Raw genomic sequence first — 16464 nt, 5'->3', positions numbered from 1 at the left:
TCCACAGCTGTTACTGCTGTCCAGGGTAGCCTGCTCTCGCCTCAGGGAGCCCAAGAGTCCTTTCTGTGGGAGCAGGTGCCTCAGAGTTCTTCTCCCGGAGGTTCTGCTGGAGGAAGCTCCCATTCCCTCCTGGCGTGTGGGTCTCCTCCTGGGCCTGGGTCAGCTTTTCCTGCAGAACACCCTCGGACCTCCTGCCCCGGGGTTGGCTCCCAGTGCTGTGCCCCGATCGCGGTCACCCCCGAGAGCTCCCAGGATCCTGGACATCTTCCACCTCCCCGAACTTGCACCTTTTGCCAGTTGCCTCACCTGGTCCAGCTCTCCGTGTCGGCCCTAACATTCCGTTCCTGGCCTGGTGGGCGAATGGTGTAGCCGGTAGAGCAGGCACCTGCGCCACTTCCAACCCAGGTCCCTGCCGATGCACTGGGAAGGCAGTGACGAATGGCCTAAGTGTGTGGGATCCTGCACCCCTCCGTGGGAGACAGGAGGAAGCTTCTGGCTCCTGACTATCTCTCCCTGTCACTGTGCCTTTCAAATAAACAAACCGACCTTAAATTCTTTCACTGCCTTTGCGGCGCGGTTTTGTGCATGCGCAGCTGCCAGCTGCACCCCCACCCAGGTCTAACTGGTGGCGACCCCTGCTTTACTCGAGGTGGGGGCTTCAGTGGGCCTACCAGTGTCACCAGCATGGAAGTGGGCGGCATGGGCCCAAGCCGTGGGGTGCGTCACTGCCCCGTTTCCCGGGAGGCCTCAGATCCACGCCAGCCTCCCTCGAGCGGGAGGGGGTCCTGAGCCGGCCTAGCCCCCCTCACAGTGGCATACCCTGGGTGGGGGACCCCTGCCCGCCGCCCAGGCCGCCGCCCAGGCCGCCGCCCAGGGGCTCGGGTCCCTATCCACAAGGACCGCCCGCTGCCACGCACGCCGCGCTGGACACGAGCGACACTCGGCGCCCACTCCCGGCAGGCGCGCCGCCCCGCCTGGACGGAAGCCGCGGCGCCCACTTCCGCCGGGCGGGGCCGTTGCTGGGCGGCCCGGTGACGTCGCCCGGAAGGGGCGGGCCGCCGGGAGGCCAGCCGCGCCGGCCGGGAGGGGGCCGGAGCCCGGACCATGGCGGCGGCGGCGGGCGCCGAGGCCCGGCGTGCGGCCGCGGATGCGGCGGCGGCGCCCGAACGCGGCGGCGGGAGCTGCGTGCTGTGCTGCGGGGACCTGGAGGCCACGGCGCTGGGCCGCTGCGACCACCCGGTGTGCTACCGCTGCTCCACCAAGATGCGGGTGCTGTGCGAGCAGCGGTACTGCGCCGTGTGCCGCGAGGAGCTGCGCCAGGTGCGCCGGGCCGCGCGTCGGGGGCGCGGCCGGAAGGGGACTTTGCCTTCTGCGCTGTCCGGTCGCCGGCCTGCCGGCTTCGGCTTCCCCGGGAGGCCTTGGTTGGGGGGCCCTCGCGGCGAGGTCCCGGCCGTGGGGGGCGTCTGGGAGGTTGGCTGAGCTGAGTGGGAGAGGGAGCGATCCGGGGGCCCCGACCCTGGAGCATCCCGCCCCCACACACACCCCGAGGCCGGGGATTAGTGCCAGGGCCACAGGAAGCGGGTGAAGTCTGTGATCTGGTCGTCTTTGCGGGGAGAGGGTCTCCATGTAGGGCGGAGGCGAGCAGGGCGCCTCGCGTGGACGTGGACGGTTAGGCTGTGGGCATTGCCGCGCCGTCCCCAGCGGTGATCCCGAACCAGCTCCTGGGACCTGCCCCTGCGGGGGGAGTCCCCTCGGTGCCTGCTGCTGTGGGACGCGTCGCAGGTGCCCCTCCTTCCAGCCAGGGCTGACTTCGGGGGCTCCCCTGGGCTTGTGCCTGCTCAGGTTTGGGAGAGCTCCGAGGCGCCCCACGCTGCCCCCAGGCTCCCGGCAGTGCTGCTGTGGGGGGGCCTCTCGCTGGAGCCTCCTCGGGTGCTTTAACAGTGGTGATCCCCTGCTTTGTTGATGGAAGGGCTTGCTCTGTGACCTCTGCCAGGAGGCCCGACCGTCCTCACCCTCAGGAGTGACGCAGACAGGCCAGCCAGAGACGGGCAGAGATGTTAGGGTCGTGTACTGGTCAGCCTGGGGACATCAGGGGAGGGACTTGGACCTGGGAGAGGGCTGGGGGTGCCAGGACAGCTAGGGGAGCCTGTGGTTTACTCAGAGGTGCCTCCCGACTTTGCCAGAGCCTGCCTTGTCAGCCGGCCAACACAACACAACATAATTGCACAGCTGGCCTGTCGAACACACCTGTACTAACTTCCGGGGAGCAGGGTGCTGTGCAGGCAAGGGCCTGGCCACGACCACCCGCCTCAGGGAAGGGTGTGCCACATGTGTGGGCACACGGTCCTGCTGGCCCTTGCTCATGCCTGTGTAGAGGCCTGGCTCTAGTTTGATGCTGGCCACCCACTGTCCAGCCTGCACTGCTAGGCAGCAAGCTGTCGTGTGCAGCTTGCAGGGTTCGACTGGTGGGCTCCAGGGCGGGAGAGACGCAGCCCCTCGGCTGCCAGCAGGTGGGAAGGTACCAGGAGGACTTGCTTATCTTCACGGGCCATTTTCCGCCTCTCGAACCTCACTGACTCCTAGGGGAGAGAGTGGGACGGGAGGCCTCAGAGGCCCTGGCTTCCCCAAGCCCAGCTGGCTTAGTCACCTTGGCCCAGTATTAGCACCCCTCCGTGTCACTCCACAGTCCTGGCCATCATCTTGGAGTTACTCTCCCAGCACCCTGTGCCTCTGGCTCCTTGATTGTCTGCCCGGACACTGGCTGCACGGGGGCGCAAAGCCCCCTTCTGGGGTGTCCCTTCCCCTTCGGGCCTGGCCTTGGGCCATGGCTGTCCCCGTCGCCTCCTGCCCCCTTCCGCCCCCCCATGGCTTCCACTGTCCTGCCCCAGTCTGGCCTCTGTAGTGTTACCAAGGAGGAAGTGTGGAAGGGGCTGCCGTGGCCTGGTGCTTGCTTAGGCTCAGGACAGGAACATAGGCCACGCCAGGTGCACTGCTGCCCTACCTGGTCTACATGGCCAGCCTGCTCTGTCCGCATGTGCCCAGCCTTGGCCCTTGTCCTCCAGCACCTGGGGCCCTGGCACTGTGGTGCCGGCCCCCATGCTGTCTCAGTGAGCCGAGTCCCCGTCCCCATCTCGGTGCAGATGTGCCTGGGGTGGCAGGGACCAGCTTCTCAGAACTGCTGTCCCCACTGTCCTCAGGGCCTCATGGCTCTGATCCTGACGGCCTCCCATGGGTGCTGCAGACCTTCCCGCTTGCCCCTTTGGAGAGGCCATGGAGTGAGGTCCAGGCTGCTCCCTGTGGTCTGGCCCACTCAGCTGTCCCTGCAGGGTGGGTGGGACCAGGCATCCCTGGTGAGGGTGTCTGGGAAGGAAGCTCCTCCCTACAGTGCCTGCCGGGCTAGGAGGCTCGTTGGTGACCCTGGGAGCGGCCCCGGCTCCCCTTCCAGCAGGCGGACACGGGCTCTGGCCGGTGGCCTGCTGGGGTCCAGGCTGGAGTGTTGGCAGGCAGGGATGTGGACTGGGCACCCCCACCCCCTGACGCCCATGGGGGCGGTGAGGATGCTGAGAAAGAAGCCTACCCGGCAGAGATGGCCCCTCTCACCTGCCCAGGTGTGAGGACAGGGCAAGGGCAGCTCCCAGTCTCCCCCAGCCCATCACCCATCATGGCAGAAGGGGAGGCTGAATTCAGCTGGCCTGTCCAGGGAACAAAGTGCAGTTACTGTGAACAGACCAGGCAGTAGACGCATGGAGGACCTGCTCTCCCTGGCCAAGTTTGTGGCCATCTCGGCTCAGATACACCCCTAAGCTAAACCTAAACAGAAGAGGGATAGCTTTGCGGTTCCATGGACGATCTTCCCAACCCCTGGCTGTGCTGGTGAGAACCTGGAGCCTCTGCAGGGGCTGAGCCAAGCCAGTGAGCAGCAGAGGGGCAGAAGAGGAAGGAGAGCTGTGCTGGGCCATCTGGCCACAATACACCGCCCAGTCTGCACGAAGAGGCAGCAAGGGTGGGCACCCCAGAGGAAGAGGCCTGCTGCCAGTGTGTGCGCCAGTGCCTGTGGGTGCCAGGCCTCCCGGTGGGGTACCTGAGGTGTCCTGGCTGGTCCTGGGCTGCTTGTGGGATGGAGCTGGCAGCCGGGCAGCCACTTTGGCCTGTGCCCAGGCCGCCTCCTGGTGGAGAGGCCAGGCACTACGGCTCCGCCCCAGCGGCCTGTGGTGGATACAGCCAGATAGGGTGAGGACCGTGTACCTCCTGAAGTTGGCTGGGATTCCCAGGAAGGACCCTGGCCCAGGCACCTGTCCGCACTCGGAGAGGCCACATCCCCCAGGTGCCCTGCTCACAGCTCCGCTTACTTCGGCCTCCAGGTTGTCTTTGGGAAGAAGCTCCCTGCCTTTTCCACCATCTCCCTCCAGCAACTGCAGCACGAGAAGAAGTATGACATCTACTTTGCAGATGGAAAGGTGTTTGCGCTGTACAGGTGAGGGCACCCCCGGGGTCACACACTGCAGCGTGGGGCAGCCCTTGCTGTCTGCAAGTCCAGCTCATGTCCCAGAAGCCCAGAGTAGGCTGGTGGTGGCTCAGGGCTTTGGGTGCCGCAGGCTGGCCCCTGCATCTCAGACCCCGTGGTGACCTGGTGCATTCCCTCAGGCAGCTGCTGCAGCACGAGTGCCCGCAGTGTCCGGATCTGCCGCCCTTTGGCCTCTTCGGGGACCTGGAGCAGCACATGAGGCGGCAGCATGAGCTCTTCTGCTGCAAGCTGTGCCTTAAGCACCTCAAGGTGGGTCCAGACCCCAGGGTCCCCAGGGCACGAGGGGGGATGGCAGCCCCAGAGTGCATGGTGGCCTGCTGACCTCGAGGTCAGGCTCCTGGTGGCCTCGGGAGTCCCTACCCAGTGTCCAGCACCCCCCGTCCTGCAGATCTTCACCTATGAGCGTAAGTGGTACTCACGCAAGGACCTGGCCCGGCACCGCACGCAAGGGGACCCTGACGACACATCACACCGCGGGCACCCACTCTGCAAGTTCTGTGATGAGCGCTACCTGGATAACGACGAGCTGCTGAAGCACCTGCGCCGCGACCACTACTTCTGCCACTTCTGCGATGCAGACGGGGCCCAGGACTACTACAGGTGGGGCGGGCAGGGCGGGCCTCTTGGGGCAGATGGGTCAGGGGCCGGGGGCTCGTGCTCGTGCCCACCCCATCCCCGATCCCCACCAGCGACTACGCTTACCTGCGAGAGCACTTCCGGGAGAAGCACTTCCTGTGCGAGGAGGGCCGCTGCAGCACGGAGCAGTTCACACACGCCTTCCGCACCGAGATCGACCTCAAGGCGCACCGGACCGCCTGTCACAGCCGCAGCCGTGCCGAGGCCCGCCAGAACCGCCAGATCGACCTGCAGTTCAGCTATGCGCCACGGCACTCGCGCCGCAACGAGGGTGAGCAGGGTGCCCCATCCTGGCATCGCGGGTCCGCTGCCTCCCCTGGCCTCAGGCACTCCTCACCCCGTTCTTACTGAGTGCCTCCCCGACGTCGGTCCCCATCATGCTGTGACACAGCTGCGATCACAGTGGGCAAGGCTGGTACGGGAGCTGACAGTGTCCTTGCCTCTTGTGGATGTGGCCCTCTGCCGTGGGGCGTCAGGGAAGCCTGTGTCGTCCTGGCTGGGAGGCCGCCTCCAACAGGCCGCAGGGCAGTGACAGGCTTGTGCTGGCCACAGGAGTCGTCAGTGGCGGGGACTACGAGGAGGTGGACAGGTACAACCGCCAGGGCCGAGCAGGCCGGGCCGGCGGGCGTGGAGCCCAGCAGAGCCGCCGAGGAAGCTGGAGGTACAAGAGGTGGGAGGATCGATGTGTCTCGGCCTTCTCTCAGCTCCGCTGGCTGGCCGGGAGCTGGGACCAGGCACGGGGATCGGGTGGGGGTGCTGAGGTGTGGCAGCAGCTGGCCGGGAGCTGGGACCAGGCACGGGGATCGGGTGGGGGTGCTGAGGTGTGGCAGCAGCTGGCCGGGAGCTGGGACCAGGCACGGGGATCGGGTGGGGGTGCTGAGGTGTGGCAGCAGCTGGCCGGGAGCTGGGACCAGGCACGGGGATCGGGTGGGGGTGCTGAGGTGTGGCAGCAGCTGGCCGGGAGCTGGGACCAGGCACGGGGATCGGGTGGGGAGGTGTTAGGGTTTCTGGGTTAGCAGTCCCTGTGAATGGTCCCTTCCTCTTCCCTCTGTGTCCACCGGACTGCGGGTCAAGGGTGGGTAGAAAGGGCCTGTGTTGGGCCCGGCGCGGTGGCGCAGTGGTTAAGAAAGGGCCTGTGCTGCTTGGGAGATCGGTGCCTGGGTGGTAGGCTGGGCCCTGGCGGCTGTGCTGCTGGGCCTGCTCAGCCTGAAGCCCATCCCCGTTCCAGGGACGAGGAGGAGCGAGAAGTCACCGCTGCCCTCCGGGCCTCAGTGGCTATGCAGCAGCAGGAGGAGCCCCGCAGGAGTGAGGACCGGGACGAAGGCAGCAAGGCCAAGAGGGATGAGGCCGCAACGCGGAGTCAGGAGGAACCCCGGGGGGCTCGGCGCCTGCCCCGGCCTCCAGGAGAAGGCCCAGGTGAGCCAGCCCCATCTTCCTGCCTTTCCACCCAAGTCCACAGACCCAAGTCTGTGCCCATAGGCAGGGTGTCTGGGACGGTCAGAGCTGTCCCTTGGGAGGGTGGCAGGCACCTACGTCCAACAGGTCCTCCAGGATCTGCCCATGCCCTCCCCTCTCTGTCTTATAGGCCCGAAGGAAGCCTCAACCAACGGCCCCCTCAGCCAAGAGGCCTTCCCATCAACAGGTCCAGCCCCAGGGGTCGCTCCTCTGAGGTTTGTTTGGGAACTGGGATGATGCTGCGGGGCTCCTGGGCAGGCCTGGGGAGCTGCTGACCGCTCTCCCCTCCTTGGCCTCAGCTCTCTCCTGCCGCCCAGGCCAAAGCTCAAGGAGGAAGACTTCCCCAGCCTGTGTGCCTCCACCTCAACCACCTGCCCCGCAGCCACGGGCTCGGGCACTGTGGGCTTGGCACTGGCCTACCCTGCTCCCGCCAGGGGCAGGAACACCTTCCAGGAAGAGGACTTCCCAGCCCTGGTGTCCTCAGCCAGCAAGCCCAGCACTGCCCCTCCCAGCCTCCTCTCTGCCTGGAACAGCAGCTGCAGCAAGAAGGGATCCCTGCCTGGCCCAGGGGCCCCGGCAGCTGCCGGGGCCGCTCAGCCCCCGAGGAAGGCCGGGAAGGGGCACAAGGGTGGCCGGAGGGGTGGTCCACCCTCCACAGAAGAGGAGGAGGGTGGTGGCATCACCGCCCAGGAGCTGCGGAGCACACCCACCACAGTTGCTGTGGCTGCCCTGCTGGGGCCCACCTCAGGCAAGCTTGGCAAGAAGAAGAAGGTGGGCTCCGAAAAGCCCAGTGCCGTGCCGTCTCCACCACCGGCCCCCGACCGCAGCCCGAAGCCCCCTGGGGCCGAGGAGGCCCCAGAAGCCCCTGCCAGCCGAGCTGAAGGGCCAGTGACTGTTGTGAATGGACACACTGAGGGCCCAGCCCCAGCACGGAGCACCCCCAAGGAGCCCCCTGGCCTGCCCAGGCCCCTGGGACCCCTCCCCTGCCCTGCGCCCCAGGAAGACTTCCCCGCACTTGGAGGTCCCTGTCCCCCCAGGACACCCCCTCCCCCAGGTACAGGTCCCCCTCTTGTCCCTGCTTGGGTATCTGGAAGGGGCCAGCCGGGGAACAGGGTGGACAGGGCATCCTGCCAGGGGGGCTGTTGTCCTCGGCCACATGACCCTGCACTGTCATTTCCTGTCTGAAGTGGCACTGTCCTGGCACCTGCTGGATGCGGCATGGCTGCTGGGGGCTGGGCCACCTGCCAAGGCTGTGTTTGGGTTTCGCTCCTGCAGGCTTCAGCACTGTGCTGCTCCTCAAGGGCGCCCCGCCCCCGCCCCCAGGCCTGGCGCCCCCAGTTAGCAAGCCACCACCAGGCTTTTCTGGCCTCCTTCCTGGCCCCCACCCATCCTGTGTCCCTGGCCCTACTAGCACCATCAAAGCGTAAGTGTGGGCAGCTGCCCCTGGGGGCTGCAGTGCAAGGCTGCCCTCTGCTTGGATAGCCCCAAAGCCTGAAGCCTCCACCTTCCCCCTCACTTCCTGACCCCTAGACCCAGGCTAACACCCGCACCACGGGCCTACCTGATACCCGAGAACTTCCGGGAGAGGAACCTGCAGCTCATCCAGTCCATCAAGGACTTCCTGCAGAGCGATGAGGCCCGCTTCAGCAAGTTCAAGAGCCACTCGGGAGAATTCAGACAGGTCAGGGGGCGCCGCGGAGGGGGTGGTTCTCCGCCGGGGGCCTGGGCCTCAGTGACCGGGCCTGGGTCTCTGGCGGCAGGGCATGGTGTCCGCAGCACAGTACTACAAGAGCTGCCGGGACCTGCTTGGGGAAAACTTCCAGAAGATCTTCAACGAGCTGCTAGTGCTGCTGCCCGACACGGCCAAACAGCAGGAGCTGTTGTCTGCACACACAGACTTCCGCAGCCGCCAGAAGCCACCTGGCACCAAGTCCAAGAAGAACAAGAAGAGCATGTGGCAGGCCAGCACCCAGCCAGCAGGCCTGGACTGCTGTGTGTGCCCCACCTGCCAACAGGTGCTGGCCCAGGGTGACGTCAGCAGCCACCAGGCCCTGCACGCTGCCCGGGACGATGACTTTCCCTCCCTGCAGGCCATCGCCCGGGTCATCACATAGCTCCCGGCACAGCGGGCAGAAGCGCTGGCAGCTGTCAGGCTCCTTCCCTGGCGAGGCTGGCCCCCTGCAGGAGGCTCCACCCTCACCTCAGCACCGGATTGCCTTGGTCTGCATTCATGTGTCCCTGGAAAGCCAAGGGTGGAGATGCCACGTGACCCCACCTGGGCCTCCTGACTCGGGCTGCAGCCCCGAGCTCCCAGAGCCCACGCTGTGGATCCGCTGGCGCTGGAGTCCAATTTTGGGTGTGTTGTGTAAACAGTTGGCTGTTTTGTGATTCTAGAATGTTCAGGATTAAAAACAGACATGAAATTGTGCTACTTGAAGTTGAATCTTTACGAGACAAGCTGACCTGGGATCTCAAATTGCCTCTGACCTTTTATAAGACAGTTTATCTTCAAATAAATTTATTTTTGCGATATTGCACATGGCTGGTGTCCTGAGCTTCTCTGCCGAGTCCCCTGATGTGCAGACCATGTCAGATAGCTGCCAGGCGGCTGGCCAGGCCCACACTGTGCAAGGAGGCCTGCTAGAAGCAGCCTGGCGGTCAGTGTGCGCCGGCAGGAAGAAGCCACCAAGCCTGGACCCCAGTCGTGTCGTGTGGTAAGGGAGGCGTGCAAAGCAATGGGAACAGACACCCAGGGCTGGGCACCAGTGTTAGGAATGGAGGGCAACACTTGCCCGTAGCCACAGGCCAACGCCAGAGCTACCGCAGGGAGAGAAGGTGTCCTCTGAAGCTAGTGTTGGGGAGGGGGACCAGGAACACTGGCCATGTTGCTGTGTGAGAAGAGGGGGCAGTGAGCACAGCAGGTCAGGCCGTGTCCGTGACTAAGAGCATGGACTCCAGTCCAGCCTCCTGCTGATGTCCCAGGTGGCGGGCATGCACGACCCAGCAAGGGCTTGGCCCCTGGCACCCCGGCTGGCTCTGGCTGCTGCGTGTCCATCCGGAGAGTGGACTGACTTCTTTCTTCTCCCTTTGTGACTGACTTCCTTTATTTTTTTAATATTTATTTTTATCGGAAAGTTAGATATACAGAGAGAGAAGAGAGAGGAAGAGCTTCAGTCCGATGATTCACTCCCCAAGTGACTGCAACGGCCGGAGCTGAGCCAATCTGAAGCCAGGAGCCAAAAGCCTCTTCCGGGTCTCCCACGCGGGTGCAGGGTCCCAAGGCTTTGGGCCGTCCTTGACTGCTTTCCCAGGCCACAGGCGGGGAGCTGGATGGGAAGTGGAGCAGTTAGGACACAAACCAGTAGCTATATAGGATCTCAGCATCTGCAAGGTGAGGACTTTAACCACTGAACCATCATGCTCAGATAAAACTTTTTAAAAAATGAACATCTAGAAAAAAAAACAATAGTAGCTTCTAGCACTTGGTTCAGCTCATGCTGTGTCACGCAGCCAGGAAGCAAGACTCATTCCTGGCCTCAGCACCACACTGCCTTCCCAGGAGACAGCAGCCGGGACTGGTAGCCACCAGCAGACAATACCGAGCGCTCACGACTGGTGTGGGGACACAAGCAGGTCACCAACTATTGTAGGACTTCCTCATACCAAGGCAGGGCCTGGTCACCCTCGACACAGTGTCCTGCCCTGCGGCTGCCCACCCTTACCATTCCTGTCCCCGCCTCCACCTTCTCAATCTGCTTTTGGAGCAACTTCCCTGTGGGCTGACTGGGTGTGACCTGCAAAACTGACCTGCTGACCCCATGTGTCACATGCGGTGGCCATGACCTGGATTCTTGCTGCAGCTCTGAAACCACCAAGGACTTCCAAGGGAACCTGCTGGGAGGACGCTCACGGGTCCCTCCCTCCCTCTACATGCAACCTCACCCTGCCCCAGGTGTGACCCCCCCAAGCATGCTGTGTTCACTGCCATCTAATGGGGCACCCTAACAAAAATCCTAAATTAAGGGCCAGTGTTGTAGTGCTGGTTAATTAAGCTATTGCTTGAACCACTAGACTCCCACATGAGCAGCAGTTCAAGTCCCGGCTGCTCTGTTTCTGATTCGACTCTCCCGCAGTGCACCTGGGAAAGCAGCTCAAGTGTTGGAGATCCGAATGGAATCCCAAGAACTGCCTATTGTAACCAGACGGCAGGTGAGCCGCACGAATCAAGGACCTTGCTTTCTCTGTCTCTACCCACTTCCTATGCCTGCCTTTCAAACAATTTTTTAATCCTAAATTAAAGAGCACACTTGCGCTGGCATGTGGTAGGCAGGCAAAGGCACTGCCTGCAGTGTCAGCACCCCTAATGGGTCCCGCCTGCTCCGCTTCCAAGCCAGCTCCCTGCTAATGGCCTCGGCAGGAAAGTAGCAGAGGACGGCCCACGTGCCCAGCCCCCTGTGACCTCTAGGGGGTTCTGGAAGCTCCTGCCCTGCTTTGGCCTGGCCTAGCCTGCCTGCTGTGGATCAGCAGACCAAAGCTCTCTACCTGTCTCTCCTTGTCCCTCTGTGTCTTTGAAACTTAAAAAAAAAAAAAATAGAGGCTGCGGTCCAGCGCGGTGGCCTAGCAGTTAAAGTCCTGGGGGGGAAGGAGTGCTGACCCCAGCCCGTTGGTTCCCTGACCCCCCAGGGCTTCCCTTGGGGAGAGGCTCGGGTTGGATGCAGCACCCGTGCCTAGCTCCTTGCTCCCATGGGGAGACCCAGAAGTCCCTGGCTTTGGCCTGGCCTAGCCATGCCCTGCTCGGCCATTTTGGGAGTGAACCAGCAGGTCAAGATTCTCTCTGTAACGCTGCCTTTCAAATAAGTAAAATTCAACAACAACAACATTTTTTTTAAAGATTTGTTTATTTTTATTGGAAAGGCAGATGTACAGAGAGGAGGAGAGACAGAGAGGAAGATCTTCCTTCCAATGGTTCGTTCAGTCCCCAAGTGACTGTAACGGCCGGTGCTATGCTGATCCAAAGCCAGGAGCCAGGAGCCTCTTCTGGCTCTCCCACACGGGTGCAGGGTCCCAAGGCTTTGGGCCGTCCTCAACTTCTTTCTCAGGCCACGGGCAGGGAGCTGGATGGGAAGTGGGGCCAACGGGATTAGAACTGGCGCCCATATGGGATCCCAGGGCATTCAAGGCTAGAACTTTAGCTGCTAGGCCACCACACTGGGCCCAACAAAAAATTTAAGAAGAGAAAACAAGAACTCAGATACTTCTATGTCAACGTTTACAGGAGCTTTAATCACAGCGACCCAAGTGTCAGCAGCAGATAAGGAGACAGGGCTACACGCGCCCCAAGAGAGCAGGCGTGGGCCCCGACACGCACTACCTGCGCCCTCAAGAGTGTGGGGGGCCCTGACAAACACTACCTTTGCCCCTGGAGAGCAGGTGTGGGCCCTGACACGCACTACCTGTGCCCTCAAGAGTGTGGGGGGCCCTGACGTGTGCTATGGCTTGGACGAACCCCAAGAGCATTTGACTGGGTCTGAGAATGAGACACTGAATGACTGCATTATGTGAAGCGCTTAGGACAGACAAGGATGAGAGCCTGTCACTGCACTTGGGCAGCCGACAGTGTAACTACTGCCACTGGACCACAGCAGCAAGCTGGCGGCCGCGGAGCCTGCCCGGCACAAGCCGGAGTCCTGGGCAAGCGAGACACAGAAATGCCCTTCAGCTGCTGCTTTGGAGCCGCTGCCTGGGACAGCAGCATCCCATGTGGGCACCTTGGTGAGTCCCAGCTGCCCTTCCTCAGCCCCTGCGAGCAGGCCTGGGAAAGCAGCTGAAGACGCCATGTCCTCAGGCCCTGCGCCTCTGTGGGAGACAGATCCTCAGCCTGGCCCAGCCCTGGCAGCTGTGGCCATGTGGGCAGCGAACCGACCAGAGGACGTCACATCTATCTGTCTTGTAACTCTGCCTTTCCAATATAAATACATTCATATTTTTAAACTGTATCAACCCCTAGGACTGGTCCAGGTTGAAGCCAGGAGCCCAGTGCTGCTATGCCAGTCACAGCAGCAGGAGCGGCCAGCGCCTCACTCCACACTCCAGCACGGGGTGTTGCCCTACCCCCGCACCACAACACTGGCCCCAGGAGGACCCTGTGCTGGCCAAGCATCCCCTCCAAAAAGGACAGAAGTGACAGCTAGCCCAGCTCGGGCCTGTTGTGAACAGCAGCGCCTGCCCAGGTGAGCGTGGCAGGTGTGTTGTGCGTGGGTGACTCGCGGGCCTGAGCACCCCAGAACCTGGGAGCTGGCCTGGCCCCTGGTGTCCCACGCCTGGCAGGTGGGAGTAATCCGCAGGAGTCTCCGGGTCACGGAAAGGTCATTTACAGTCTTTATTGTAAAGAGGTTGCAGTCGGAACACTGGACACTGAAAACACACAATCACAGATTGTTCCTTCAGAAGACAGAGGGCGGGCTGACATACATACAAAAGTTGTAAACATGGCACTGGTCTAGCTACGGTGCACAGGGCTGCCTCTCGGCTGCCACTCCGGAGGGACAGCAGTCTGCGGGAGTGGGATGTGGCGACTGCGCTGGGATCACGCCGGACGCAGAAGCCGGCTGCGAGCAATGCTTGGGTGGGCGGCGACGCGCGGGGACCCCGACCGGGCTGGGCCCTTAAACGGGGTGCGGCGGGGGAGGGAGAGATGGGGCGAGGTGGAAGGGTGTGGGGTGTGCAGGGAAGAGGCCGCTCCGGGGCCTGGGCAGGTGCAGGCCCTCGGCCTCTCCGCGCTTCCAGGCTTCTCTGGCCTCTGCAGCCTTACAGGAGGACTGGGCAGGGCGGGCAGGGTTTCCCGGGCCTTGCTGGCAGATGCCAGGGCCGAGGCAGGCAGGGGTCTCGACAGAGGGACAGCTTGGGGACCCCAGTGAGACCTGAAGATTTGAGCACAATCACAACATCGGCAGGGCCAGAAAGCAGGGAGGCTGCGACCCGATGGGGCAGGACAGGGACACGGACACGGGGACACAGACACGGGGCGCGCAGCGGGAGCGCCCGGCAGTTCCCCCCGAGGCAGGGGCACAGGGTCTGGGCACGGGGCGCGCAGCGGGAGCGCCCGGCAGGCCCCCGAGGCAGGGGCACAGGGTCTGGGCACGGGGTCTGGGCACGGGTACGGGGCGCGCAGCGGGAGCGCCCGGCCTGGGCTGCAGCCTCTGGACCTCGGCACCCCAGGAGCCGCTGCCTGCTGGCCCTGCGCGGCCCACGCGGCCGCCCCCTCGGTCCGGGGGCCCCCTGCCCACCCCTAGTAGGCGGGCACCTGGTAGCCTTTGGGGCTGGTGTCCAGGGTCTCGGTGAAGGGCGGACTCTGGTAGGTCTCGGTGCCCTCCACGCCGCTGCCCACCGGGTAGCCGGGGTAGGCCTGGCCCGGCCCGGCGCCCAGCTGCTCGGTGGCGAAGAGCGACATGTCGGTGCCCAGGCGGAACCGCTGCAGGGCCTTCACGGTGAGCGCCACCTGGCAGGGAGCGGGGTCAGCGGGGCGGCCCGGGGCGGCCGGCCACCCGCCCCGCCGGCCCCGGCTCGCACTCACCCAGCTGAGGATGGAGAAGAAGCTGAAGGCGATGGCGGCCCGCGCCGCGTCCCCCGCCTGAGCCGTGCCGGGCCCGGGCGCCGTGCGCTGCCACTGGTTGGTGAGGAAGCAGAAGCCCACGAACCACAGGAAGGACCAGAGGCCTGCGGCGCCGGCGGCGGGACGTCAGGAAGGCCGACACCTCAAGGGCGCGCCGCTTGCAGAACGCTCACCTGAAGCCGAGCCCCGGGAGGCCCCGCCCCCGCCCCGCCCAGCCCCGCCCCGCCCCTAGCCCCGCCCCGCCCCAGCCCCGCCCCGCCCCGCCCCCAGCCCCGCCCCGCCCGGCGCTCCCTCACTGGCCCCGCCCCCGCCCTCCCCTAGCCCCGCCCCGGCTCCTCCTGGGCCCCGCCCCCGCCCGGCGCTCCCTCACTGGCCCCGCCCCCGCCCTCCCGTAGCCCCGCCCCCGCCCTCCCGTAGCCCCGCCCCCGCCCGGCGCTCCCTCGCTGGCCCCGCCCCCGCCGCGCCCACCGGAGAAGCCCAGGTCCAGCAGCACGGCGCGGCGGCGGTCTCGGACGCTGCTGATCTGCTGGAAGCGCGCGTCGAGCAGCAGGAAGGCAGCGCAGGCGAGGAAGGCGCCGAGGCCGAGCACCACCCCGAAGCGGCAGGCGCCCGCGTTGCCGTTGAAGACGCAGCGCAGCTCGGGGCCGCTGTCGGCATTCACGTAGCCCTCGTTGATGATGGGCCCGAAGACCGCGATGGAGAACACCTGAGGGCGGTGGGCGTGTGCCTGAGGGTCCCCTCCCTTCCCGCCCCGCCTAAGCCTGAGCCGGGCCCTGGGCCGCGGGCAGACCGGAGCTCGGAGCTCGGCGACCCTCAGGGCGTCAGCGGGTGTGGGCCTGGGGTCGGGAACCAGGGGCGCAGCCGGAGCGAGGCTGGTGCAGCCGGGGGCTCGTGCGCGGCCCGCTCCCCCTGCCCACGCTCCAGGTCAGGCAGCTGCAGCCCCCCAGTGCGTGCAACCATCCTCACCCCCAGTCGCCGAGCCTCTGCCCTGCAGCTGGCAGCGTGCACCCGTCCTGTCCCACCAGGAGGGACAAGAGGCCCAGCGCTTGGGTCACTCCCTCCGCCTCCCGTCGCAGCTCGGCAGGCCGGGGTCCAGGGAAAGCCGGCAGCCGGCGGGGACGCTGCTCTGCCCGCAAGCAGGGCCGAGTCACTGGCCTGGCCACCGCCCTCCTGGGCACGGGCGGGAGGTGTGTCTGCGGACGCCTGGGCGCCTCCCCTCCCCGTCCTCCCGCCCCAGCGGTGCCCCGGAGCCCAGCCGCCCTCCCCTGGCCTTCCCCTCGGACACCACCGCCAGGAAGCCCTCTGGGCGGTGTCCTCCTCCCGCAGCGGACCCCCGGAGTGGGGGTGTTGGGGGGCCCTGCCGAGCAGCCTGGAGGATGCGTGCGCGCCCGGGAGCCCCCTCCTCCGGCTGGGGCTCGGCGCCCAGCCCCTCCGCGAATCCCACCCCTACCCAGGTGCCCGCTTCCCGGTCGTGGCATCAAGGAAAACGGAGCGGGCCGAGAGGGAGGGAGCTGGGGGAAGGGGCGGCGGGGTGACCTCTCGGCGTCCCCCTCTCGGTCCCTCGCCCCTCCCCCACCGCAGGTGGGTGCGCCCAGCCCGGTGACGTCACCGCAGCCTGCGGCCGGCGAGGGTGAGGATGAGGGGCGAGGGTGAGGACGAGGGGCGAGGGTGAGGACGAGGGGCGAGGGTGAGGACGAGGGGCGAGGCCGCGGCGGGGGGCGCGGGCGCCTGGCGGGGGCGACTCACCCAGGACGCGACCCGCAGCAAGGTCTGGGGCCTCCGCGCGAAGCTCACGGGGTCCAGGGCAGCCCCCGCGCGCCCCGCGCCGAACGAGGCGCCCTCCATGGCCGGCCCCGGCGGGCCGCGCGCCCCCGGCACCCTGTGTCCGTGTGTCCGGCCGGCCGGCCCCGCCCGAGGCCGCCGGGGGCTGCCGGTGCCGCTGCTGCCCTTGCTGCCGCCGCCGCCGCCTCCCGGGAGCGCGCGCCGGCTGCAGCGGGGGCGCGCGGGGCGGGGCCGAGCCAGCGCCCCCACAGGGTCCACGCGTGACGGCCAGCCGCCTCCCGCCCCGCCCACCACCCCCCGCACCTGCAGGCCCAGCGCCGGCTCCTGCTACCCGGGCACCGGCTGCGCAAAGGGGCTGCGGAGGTGCAGCCCTCAGTTTAGGGGGCCCGGGTGCAGGCAATAGGCGTGGGGGCCAAGAGGTGACACTTGTCCTAGGATGGACAGAATGCCCAGC

At 65.7% G+C, this 16464-nt stretch overlaps 2 protein-coding genes across 3 annotated transcripts; one reads left to right on the top strand and one right to left on the bottom strand.

Annotated features, from left to right (window-relative positions):
• The first annotated feature begins 1104 nt into the window (after window positions 1-1104).
• Window positions 1105-9133, top strand: LOC121167906 (E3 ubiquitin-protein ligase ZNF598-like). 2 transcript variants are annotated; one of them, XM_040997617.1, is made up of 12 exons: window positions 1105-1320; window positions 4362-4474; window positions 4645-4774; window positions 4914-5125; window positions 5215-5432; window positions 5714-5822; window positions 6390-6577; window positions 6747-6831; window positions 6916-7670; window positions 7892-8039; window positions 8147-8297; window positions 8377-9133. In XM_040997617.1, exons 1-12 carry the CDS (start codon window positions 1105-1107, stop codon window positions 8728-8730), a joined length of 2679 nt encoding a protein of 892 aa, XP_040853551.1. In that variant the 3' UTR covers window positions 8731-9133. The 2 variants fall into 2 exon arrangements, with proteins under 2 accessions (XP_040853551.1, XP_040853550.1); XM_040997616.1 differs by having other exon boundaries at window positions 5714-5831.
• Window positions 9134-13729: 4596 nt separating this feature from the next.
• On the bottom strand, window positions 13730-16198 carry LOC121167868 (synaptogyrin-3). The gene is made up of 4 exons (XM_040997567.1): window positions 15975-16198; window positions 14697-14934; window positions 14190-14332; window positions 13730-14114 (listed from the first exon to the last, which is right to left on the bottom strand). Exons 1-4 carry the CDS (start codon window positions 16071-16073, stop codon window positions 13905-13907), a joined length of 690 nt encoding a protein of 229 aa, XP_040853501.1. The 5' UTR covers window positions 16074-16198; the 3' UTR covers window positions 13730-13904.
• Window positions 16199-16464: the final 266 nt, after the last annotated feature.

This window comes from Ochotona curzoniae, unplaced genomic scaffold (genome assembly GCF_017591425.1).
Source record: "Ochotona curzoniae isolate NIBS_2020 unplaced genomic scaffold, NIBS_Ocur_1.0 patch433, whole genome shotgun sequence".
Lineage (NCBI taxonomy): Eukaryota > Metazoa > Chordata > Mammalia > Lagomorpha > Ochotonidae > Ochotona > Ochotona curzoniae.
The sequence above is the reverse complement of the archived record's forward strand: the minus strand, read 5'-3'. Positions and strand labels throughout refer to the sequence as shown.

Excerpts from the sequence above, each read along its gene's own strand:
- LOC121167906 (XM_040997616.1), top strand. The coding sequence starts at position 1,105 with ATGGCGGCGGCGGCGGGCGCCGAGGCCCGGCGTGCGGCCGCGGATGCG. Across the intron at positions 5,433-5,713 it reads GCACTCGCGCCGCAACGAGG|GAGTCGTCAGTGGCGGGGAC; the intron begins GTGAGCAGGGTG and ends TGCTGGCCACAG. Across the intron at positions 8,040-8,146 it reads CCTACTAGCACCATCAAAGC|ACCCAGGCTAACACCCGCAC; the intron begins GTAAGTGTGGGC and ends CCTGACCCCTAG.
- LOC121167868 (XM_040997567.1), bottom strand. The coding sequence starts at position 16,073 with ATGGAGGGCGCCTCGTTCGGCGCGGGGCGCGCGGGGGCTGCCCTGGAC. Across the intron at positions 14,935-15,974 it reads TGCTGCGGGTCGCGTCCTGG|GTGTTCTCCATCGCGGTCTT; the intron begins GTGAGTCGCCCC and ends CACCGCCCTCAG. Across the intron at positions 14,115-14,189 it reads TCTTCTCCATCCTCAGCTGG|GTGGCGCTCACCGTGAAGGC; the intron begins GTGAGTGCGAGC and ends GCTCCCTGCCAG.